This window comes from Gymnogyps californianus, chromosome 11 (genome assembly GCF_018139145.2).
Source record: "Gymnogyps californianus isolate 813 chromosome 11, ASM1813914v2, whole genome shotgun sequence".
NCBI classification, from domain to species: Eukaryota; Metazoa; Chordata; class Aves; order Accipitriformes; family Cathartidae; genus Gymnogyps; species Gymnogyps californianus.
This window is the reverse complement of record NC_059481.1, coordinates 22,510,434-22,520,575: the sequence shown is the minus strand read 5'-3', so window position 1 is coordinate 22,520,575 and position 10,142 is coordinate 22,510,434. Positions and strand designations below refer to the sequence as shown.

Here is a 10,142-nt window from a genome sequence, read left to right as displayed (position 1 = left end):
CAGATAATTGGATAGCACTGACAAAGTTATGAGACTTATTTGGCAAATTTGAACCATAAAAACAAGTGCTAAGGGTTTTTTCCAGTTGTGGAAGTTGTTTGCCATGACAGTTGCTGCAGGGAAAAAAATATTAAACAGTCTGGAGCATGTATGTTTAAAATGAACATTTTATAATACAAGTAAATACACACTCTCCCAATTTCTCCAGGCAAAAACACATCTCAGAGCATTTTGATCAGCTGAAGTAAGTTTTAAACAGAGAGTTTTTGTGTCTGAGATGTCCTGGTTCATGCGCAGTCACATGTGACAGCATGGGATAACCTATGAAATTGCATATTCTGAAAATGGCAGCAAGGGCCTGTTCACTTCCATCACTAGAGCAGACCTGGACACCGAATTCACCAAGCCCCTAAGACTTCAGAAGTGGCAGATACCATTCAACATACTGAGAAAATAGAATACAAACTTTCTGTAGTTAATGCAAATAGACTGCACAATAACGAAGGCTTAACTTATCCAGCCAGAGCTCCCCACATGACAAATGTCTGCCTGTGAGCAGCTCAAGTCAAAAGTCGCTGCAGCAATATCAGAAGGAGCCTTAAATTTGGCCTTCCGCTTCATGTCAATCCAGTCTGAGACCATCAGGGTATCAGCTGCATCCCTCAGGCATGAAGCAAGTCTCTGCCTCCTTGTTAGCAGTCCAGTGTGGGAAATTCATTCCTTTTGGGAACATTACTGGGGGAATTAGTTCTTGTGTGTGCTTTAAATGCTTCCTTTTCCCCCTACTGCTGCAATTCCAGGGAGGACAGGTGTGGATCAGGTAGACGGCGACAGGAATGCATGCGCAAGAGTCATCGCAATGTCCCACGGTATCTGGCTTTTCAGAGATGCTGCGTGACACGAGCCTGGAGTTGTGCGAGGCAAATGGAAAGTTTCCTCCCAGCCGTCAGCGGCTCCTGCGTGCTCCCAACAGCACGGAGCGAGCGGCCAGACAGGCGCGACATGGCTGGAGGCAGAGCACTGGCTTCTCTCCGCTGAAACAAAGTCCAGTTTTTTACTGTGATAAACTTCAGCTTCAAATTCTAACTGCAATGGCCCATAGCATTGTAACCAAAGTGCTAACAGTTTCAGTGGAAGTGGCTTAAATGGGTATTTAGTTTAAAAAACAAAACAAAGAAAACCCACCTTTTTTTTTTTTTAGCAGATTTTTTTCTCATCACTTCAATAACTGGGAATTTGTTTACTATGCACTATGCATTTTGCTAAGGGTTAAGCCAATTCCATTTTCCAGAGTCTTTATTCCCCCCCACCCAACCCCAGGAGATGTTTCCTTAGGAGACACTGGAACAACGAATACTCGGGGAGCCCATTTGTGTAAGGACCTTGTCTAGCCACTGCAAAGGACCATTAAGATGCAGTTCAATCCAGCAGGGAGTACTGGTCACAGTCTGCCGCCTACAAGAAAGAAGGGGTTGGGGGGGAGAGAAGAAAAAAAAGAACATAAATGTGACTTACAAAACTTTACAAATGTGAAAAAGTTTTACAGCTACTGAAGCATTCTTTCCTGCTTAGACAATAGTCTTGCATGTGGGGCCAAAGGAATGTCTCTCTCCTCTATAACACGCTTTTGGCCTATGCTGCCAACTTCTTTTAAAACCCCTACCTTTTCTCTTTACATTTCTTATGATCCCAAAGGAGCAACTCACTATATAACCTATTTACTACTCAGATTCCTGAAAACAGGCAGCATCTGATTCCCTGAAGAGAAAGGAAGGTGTTTATCTCAGCAAAATTCTTCAGTTTTATTTTGCAGACCTTGCCTCTCCTAATTAGATAGCAACATAAGCAATTTACCAAATATGTTAAATTTCTCTATGTATAAGACAAGGATATTCTCTTTTTACCATATCTTTAGGTTTTAGCAGAATGTGGAAGTGATGGAGAGAGACCACCACTCAGCCATTCAGACTCCCTCCTGCAGCCCTGCGGAGCCCTCTCCCTTGTGCGGCCAGAGCTGCTGCTGAGCATCCTTTTCGCATGGCTTCGGAGGATGCGCTGGAGGTTTGAACCCTACACTACGTATGCTGTGTACGGGGCACTCCAACAGATTTGCATTTGATCAGCTGCCTCAAAAGCAGCAGAAATGCTGCAGAGTGTAAAAAGCTGCAAAACCTATCAGAAAAGCAGAAACGTGGTATTAAACCATGTGTTTTAAAATCCCTCAAGAGTTGGCGGCTGTGGCCAGAGAGTAGAGGGGGATGCCTTGCTGGGTCAGCGCACGCCATGCTTTTACTTTCCCCTGCCACAAAGCGCCTTCCCCCTCTTATATCTGCCTCTCTGTTATTCTCCCTGAGGCCAGACCCCATGGAGTGTCTCCAGATGGTAAAGCAGGAAGAGATGGGGAGGAAAGGAAGGGAAGGGAGGCCAAGGCACAGGGCAAGGGGCTCTCCCTCCTCTGCCGAGGGATGGCCTAAGTCTTGTTCCAGGCAGAGAGGCAGGGACAGCTGCTGTGGAGGAGGAAGATTACGGAGAGAGAGAAATAGCCTGGAAACAGCCTTGTTTTACACCCTCATTTCCCACAGAAGCTGTCCTTGGAATCTGTTTGTGGGAGGGAGAAGCCAAAGTCTGTGGGGCCCAGGGAGAAACCTCTGCTGAAAAGGGGGCCCTCTGCTCCGTGGGGCTGCCCTGCGCTCCCACCGCCATCCCTGCCCCTTCACGGCAGGGCAGAGGAGCGGGGCTCCGGGGTACGGTTCTGCAAGGCTTTGGCCAAGGGCTGTAACCCGTTCCGTTGATGAATCTGTATCTCTCTCATCCTTTGAACTGAAAATGGAAGCAGCTCCCTGAAGGCACCCCACCCATTCCCAGCTCAGGCGCGGCCGACAGGAGCTGGCAGGCCAGGCGATGCCCCAAGAGTGGGTGTACGGGCTGGGCTTGTCCTACACAGCGACTTAATGGTAAGTGTTTTGCATTAAAGGGTGTCTTGTGAGCGGTTTGGGCAGGAGGACTGCAGGACGGGGAGAGCAGAGCACCTCTTGCTCTGTCAGCTTCAGCGAAGCACACAAACCTCTTAGGTCGCAGGAGAAACTAGTCTCCCTTAATGCAGAGCATTCCCCTTCGCTGCCTGAAACCAGCCTAACACCGAGCAGTCCAACGACTGTCCCAGCAACACTGTACAGAAACCTACTACCCGTGGGGCTGCCGCACTTCTGCCCTCTGCAAATCTGTGATGGCAAACTTCATTCTGCCTTCCCACCGAGATCACCAATACACTGGCTCCAGCCTTTCAGAAAGGCAAACCCTCAAAGCTCTCCATGCCTTCAGCTTGCTCCACTGGGCTCTCGCTGGACAGAGGAGAACCTCCGTATCACAGGCTGCTTATGCAATTGGCTTCTCCCCCCTTCCCTCCACCAAATCCCTGGCACACAAGAGCACTAAACACCCCACCAATTAGACTGCTCAAAAGGCTAAGCAGCTGAACCAGAAATCACTGGAACAGTGCTCTGGATGCAGCTCCCACAGTAACGTTTTCATATATGAATCAGTTCAACAAATAAACGTGCTCTGACAAAGGCAATCAGATGTAGTATTTTGTGGCAAGGAAATGAAGGAGCAAGAGAGCGGCTTCGGCGCGGTCAGCGTGAGCGTAGGGTTTCACTGACTACAATACTCTAATGAGATAGTTGACTTTCCGTAAGTCATGCTCATCTGGATTTCATTACGAGCCGCGGCTGCGAGCCAGGGCTGAAATGCTCTGGCCCGGGTGCAGGACAATTTCAAAACAAAATGGACTCCAAACATCTGGAGAAATGAAGAAAGTGGGAGAGTAACGTGCAGGGCCCAGGCTCCAGCTGATACTATGGCATCTCCCCCGTCTGCTGCAGGCAGCTGTGCAAGGGGAGCATCGGCAGACAGCCTTGCTGCTGCGGGAGGCAGGGACTGCCCCCAGATTTTCAAACAAGGCCACAGATTTAAAGGGTACACAGTTAAGTAAGTATTTCAAAATCACATTTGGCTTAAATCCTTGCCAGCTTTCTCTCTCATAAAACGACATTCATTTTCCAACGAATTTCGCCTCTCCTACTTGTACTATTAAACACTGATTTCACTCCTTTTGCTACTTAGAGACGTTTGCTTGCTAATGCAGTGGAGCGACAGCAACACAAGCTATGGAGTACTCCATCCCTCACAGTCTCCACTGTCCCCGTGTTGTCAGAATAACCACATCATCGATCCCAAACATCAGACCCTACTGCATTTCCTTTTTCTGTCCTCAATATTCACTGGGAAAAATAGTAACCCTCTTTCTCCCACTGCCTCTGGTCACATTTAAGCAATTGCTCTATGACAAGCACTAAGGAAAGGATGAGGAGATTTAACTATAATTTTGCAGCAGCTCTACCAGTTCTTCCAAATATAAATTTTCAAGCCAATCTGCTTTTATTTTAATCCCATTAGTCCCTGATAAAAGCAGCATCAAACCCAACCCATATCTATTAGGAAGCACTCACACTGATCCTGTCCTGATACAGTGTAGTCATAAGACACTCAAACTATCAAATATACATTTAATTTTAAGACAAAAAATGTAGTAGTTCCTACACAGGCCGTCTGGATTAATCTACTGTGCTTCAGGTAAACCTCTTGGTTCATACAACACTGTGATCAAATACACGTGGTCTTCCAGGTATACCACATGATGTATGTTTTACACAAATAGGATGGGAAAAACAAGAGACGAGTTCAACACATTCTCAACAACTACAACCTATCTGCATTACTGAAGAGATACAGGGCTAATTCCTCCCATCTTAAAAGCTGAGTACAGAACCTTTGCAGAACACTATCCTAGGCCGTGAAATACAGGAGTGGCAATGGCAAGCACAAGCGTACTGCAAAGTTTCATTCAAAAGGCCTGACCTGTATTCTGCTCCCCATCCCTTGACAAAGCTCATTCGAATTGTGCACATTCTGGTCAGCTGATACACAGCTTCGAAGCCCTGATTCACAGACTGAGCCAAGAGAGCGGCGAATTCCTGGTTATTAAAAATCTTCAAGTTACATCCTGTGAAATAAGAACATGACAAGAACAAGGCATTAGTTTAACTAGTTAAGAAATCCATTTCTTTCTGAGGATGGAAAGAAACTCAATGCTGCTTTCCCATATCCTCAGACCATGTGATACTATACACAGACTGTTTAAACACAGCATTTCAGAAAAAGGAATCAAGGTTGCCACATTTCCACAGCTCATATGCTGAAAAGGAAGAAAACCATGTTACAGGACAGAGAACGATGAATGCTAGTGCCCAGACAGTAGATTGCGATCTACAAGACCAGACTTGGGATCCTCAAGTGGAACCTCCTTCTATCTCTTTTACAATCATTTCCCTCATATTGTAATTAAAAGCCTAACTATGACTGTAACACTTAACAACGGCAATTGCTACGGGGCCTGAAAGAAAGGAATGCACAGGCTAAAAATAGGAACTCACTGGTGTTGGATTTACATGGTGTCCATCAGCAGGAGTAATGGAGAAGTTCTGAAGTGAAACTGCTCTGGCAAGCCAGAAACCAGTTATCAGGGTTAAAAAGCAGAGCTGCTTCTGCTATAATCGTCTCTTAAATGGAACTATCATGCACCAAAGAATTTTTCTTTAAAACTGGAGTTTTTCCCCAATGTTCAGTCCCAGCTAAAAGACTGAGAACAACTTACTCAACTGTTTTTAGGTGACAAAGGTGAAATATAACAACATTCTTCATAGTTTAAATAAATAAATACACAACTCTTAGCAGAAGTGTTGCCATGCTTGCTTTCTCCCAGATAACCAGAAACAAGTCAACCTCTGAAACTTGGCATGCAACTAATGCTCATTTGGGATTACATATGGGCCAAGTCTGAAAAACAACCATTTGGGCTGTGATGAATTGTATTTTTCTAAAAATCACTTCTGAGCCTGCTCTCTTGGGCTGGACTCATACTGTCATCTGTTTTGGGTCGAACTGCATATAGCAAAGTGTAACCGCATGCAACGGCTCAGCAGCTGCAGAAACAACTACCCATTTTTGTGACCATAAAAAAAGCACAGCCCAAAAGCCATGTATCTTGCAGAGAGTTTGAAGGGAAGCTGTGTCAGGCAGTCTAAGGGGGGGAAATAAGAAGGGTGAGAGCATCAGGGCAAAGTTGAAGACAGAGAAAGAGCTACGGCAAGGAAAGCAAAAAACTTGATCAGGATCAGACTGCCAAGCTGTTCAGACTTCAGGACTGGATGGTAACAGGCCTCTCCACGACTGTGCCTGGGAGGAGTGGGTATGACTTGATCTTGTCAACAAGAGAATGCAGAAGTTGCTTCAAACCCAGCAAAGATTTGAAGATGAGTCTGAGAAGGCAGCCAAAGACTGCGGCAAAAGTGAGGAGAGCTGGAGTCCAAAAAATGTGCCTTAGATGAATCTACAGTGGAAATGTGGGTTGTTTATGTCTTCAGATGTTGACTCCAGCTGGGGTGGACTCTTGTGATGTGGCTGGAGAATTAAGTCATGTTTGCAACACTGGCAGCTGCTTCCTAAGCATCTGAGAAAGGAAAGCCGTTAAGATGGGCCAGAGCTTGCAGTGTATGGACCTCTTCTCAAACGAAAGACAACCTTTATTCAAATATTTCTAAACAAAAAAGTTTGTTTTTTAAATATATACACACTTTTAACTGTAAAAAAAGTTAGCTTTCGTAAGCCTAGCTAAATAGCTAAATTCCCTTTCGAATGGCATCCTCTCATACTAGCTCTTTTGCGCGTATCTAACAAAAAAGTATTTTCTTCCTAGACAGATGCAATAAATTCGCTTGTAATCTTTCAGCATACTTTTACTGTAACCAGAACAACAAGGTGCCTGCAAACGCGATTTCCCTAGAATAACACTAATTCACAAAGGGAGGGGAAAGTTTTACTACAGAACAGAAAAAAGTAACAATTTAAATCTATTCTGGGTGAATCTAAATTAAGAAAAATTTCTTACATTATATTCTTTTACTTAAAGGTACAAACAAATTATAAACACGACTATCAGATAATTACAATACAATAATGGACTGATAAAACACTGCACAGAACACGTGGCAGGTCCTGCTCTTAGTTCTGCTTAGATCCTGAAGTACTGTTTCTTCCTATTTGTATGAATGTAGTGCGAGCAATTGTTGGAGCATACATAGGAGCTTCCTTTATCAGTACCTTCATCCTTTATGCTATAAAAAATGCCCTGCTCGAGTTGTCAAGCCGCTTATAATAGGGTTCAAGTTTCTGATTATTGTCAAGAACAGAGGTCGGCAAATCCATGCCTACCTTGACAAAGAGCTCGCTTTCCATAGCAAGTCCCCGTTTGCAAAAGGCGAAGCCTGTGTAGGATCACAGATAAGGCATACTTCCTTACCTGGTGGAATCTTGCAAACTGTTGCTGGGTGCCAGCCGTAGCGTTGGTTGCAGTTGGGAGACTGGACAAAAATGGCACTGTCACTAAGGCACTCGGCAAACACCTCACCGCCAATGTAGTAGAGTCTTACTCCTCTTCCTAGGAAACACATGGCACAGTTCTGGTTTAGCTTAGAACAATCACCTGCAAAATCTGCAAGAAGAGCTGGTAGAGACGTAGACAACCTCTGCATTGGGCAGCTCTCAAAAAGCAGCTAAACTATGAACGATGGCAAATGAAAACCGCCTCTTTTGGCCCACTGGGTACTCCCATTAGGGAGCAATAAATTTGCTCTGTGAGTGAGTTAAGCTGAGGAAGGCAGGAGGACCAGTTTATAAAGTCAGAATTGTACTCTCCAGTCCCTCTGTCAATCACAGCCTGGACTGCATAAATTTACCACCTCACAGCCTGCTTACTCCAAACATACATGTCTCTGATATTTTCCATATGAATGTTCTATCAGTTAACATATGGTTTTCAACCTTTTCTGAAAGTCATCGCAGCTGGATACAACTGTTTGTTTATTTACTTTGTGATTTGGAATTAAATTATACAACATTTTCATATCATTGCCTTTTGCGTGAGATTACATTGTATACAAGGACAAACATACATTTCCCATAGGCGTTTACATAAATTATTAAAATCTCAGCTAATAAAGAAACAAATTTCAGGAATACATCTTTGTTGCTCAAATAAACATTTGCTGTGGTCTTACATTCCTATTTGAATATCTTGCTTTCTTTCTTCCATAGAGCATAAGGAGCCTGCTGAATTTAAAGACTGATTTCCGAATCTTGGTGGGTTTTTTACGGTTGGGTTTTTTTTGGTGCTAGAAATCACATTAGAAACGAGTAAGGGAAGATCCTCCGGTATGAAGTTTACTGCTCAGGAAAGGGTATAAAAGGGGAGCAAAATCAGGACAAAAAGCAGGTTCATTCTTGATAGAAGTCAGCAGAAAACACAGCAAAGCATAAGCAATTTTGCCTTTTATTAAAATTGCATAAATCTGGGATATTCTATTTAGCGCAAGTTTAACTGAAAACAAAATTGAATGTTACCTTGCAGTATAAGTAGGAAAAGCGGAAACTGAGATGAAAATCAAGGAACTAAGTTTCCATTTATAAAAGAACAGTCAGTTAGAAAATAAAATAGTGCAGGAGGGAAAAGGAATACACAAGATTATCACTAACATCCATCCAAATACAGAAGAGTGCATGTAAAAGTTTAAATTCTATCTCTATTACATGCAGCAATTTTAGTGTTCCTCAGTGCATTTTTTTATTACACTTTTATGAAAAAATACAATTAGTGTTCCTTTATGGAAGATTAGCATGCTAAAACACCATGGATATTCAAACATCACAGTGTTCTAAAACTGACCAAGCTGCATGCCGATTAGCTAAATAAAAAGCTTTACATGCAGGTCTCCACCTTCCACCTTGAAAGACACTGACTAAAACAAGGAAATAGAAATTACCAATGTGTCGTCTTGTGAGTTCCACTGCCGCATTTCTGTTCACGTTAGACAGTAAACCAAGGCAGAAGCGTTCAGAATTCGATGGGTCAGTGAAACCATCCACGGTCATAGAGGGCTGAGAGGCGTGGAAAGTCTCTCCCACTCGCTGGTTGAGTTCATAGTAGGATATCGAGCACCAGAAAGCTGGCTCGCAGTAGGTAACAGGCTGCAGATCTGCACAAAATAAAAAGCAAAATGAATCACAGGTCCTCAGAAGGGGAGGGGGGATGGAAAAAAGCGACCATTTTGAAATACTTTTCTGCTTCATTCATTGGGCTCACTTTAACCACCAAACTTTAATTACTTGTCAGATTTTAATGGACCGTAGCTAGAAAGTTACATCAACCCTGAAGCTTTTGGCACATGGAACAATCACAAATAGTCAAAGATATTAGTCACTTAGCAAGTGGCATGTCACTTAACTATCTTCATACTTGGAGAAAATTTAAAAAACAAAGTTAGCTTTACTATGAAATGTGGGATCACTTTTAGGTAGCCAGTACCCTAAAAAGAGAAAAGAAAAGGAGAGGAAAGGAAGAAACAGAAAACCTTAGAAAGAGCAGACCACAAACCCACTTTCAATAACACAGGTCTCCAGAACCCTAATGCTGTGCACTCACACCGAGTAGACAGCAAGTCCAACTTTCATTCTTACTGACTCTGTTATGAACTCTCTAGCACTGACGAAACCAGTAGACTTGTCTGCAGTATGCACCAAATTGTACGTAATACTGGCATCAAAGTGATTTAAAAATTAGATACTTTCTTCCAGTGCACTTGATCTCAAATTATCAAAAGAAAATCCATTTCCCCAATAGACGATGGCACATCTTTTTTGTTGGGGTTATGGTTTGTCTCAGCCTGCGGACCAAAGTGAAAGCACCGAAGTTCATGAGCAGACTGAGGCTGAGGCAGTCTCAGGAAGACAATACTTCATACGCATGAAAAGTGGGACATTCAAATGGCATCGAATGATTTAACTGCTCCCACTGAAGCCAGTGAGATTTCAGCAGAGGAAGGCTCAAGTCAAATATTCTTGGAAATACTGCACTAGATGGTGCCCAGTCCTGCTGCACGCCAAGAATCTGCTGAGCAGAGGAAGTGGAAAGCAGACTAAGCTAATTGATAAGTGCTCTATTCCCCACATTCAATGCAAGAAATAAAAGC

General features: G+C 43.5%; 1 protein-coding gene across 4 annotated transcripts in view; it reads right to left on the bottom strand.

The window, feature by feature from the left end:
• Positions 1–1,324: 1,324 nt before the first annotated feature.
• SMAD3 (SMAD family member 3) overlaps positions 1,325–10,142 on the bottom strand; it is a 74,805-nt gene continuing 65,987 nt past the window's right edge. For 3 of the 4 annotated variants that reach the window (XM_050903013.1, XM_050903012.1, XM_050903014.1), the window contains 4 exons: positions 8,937–9,149; positions 7,418–7,555; positions 4,918–5,062; positions 1,325–1,455 (listed from right to left, as the gene is read on the bottom strand). In XM_050903013.1, coding sequence (XP_050758970.1) covers positions 1,332–1,455; positions 4,918–5,062; positions 7,418–7,555; positions 8,937–9,149 — 620 coding nt within the window. In that variant the 3' untranslated portion in view covers positions 1,325–1,331. The remainder of the gene's footprint in view (positions 1,456–4,917; positions 5,063–7,417; positions 7,556–8,936; positions 9,150–10,142) is intronic. The other variant, XM_050903015.1, reaches the window with a different exon arrangement.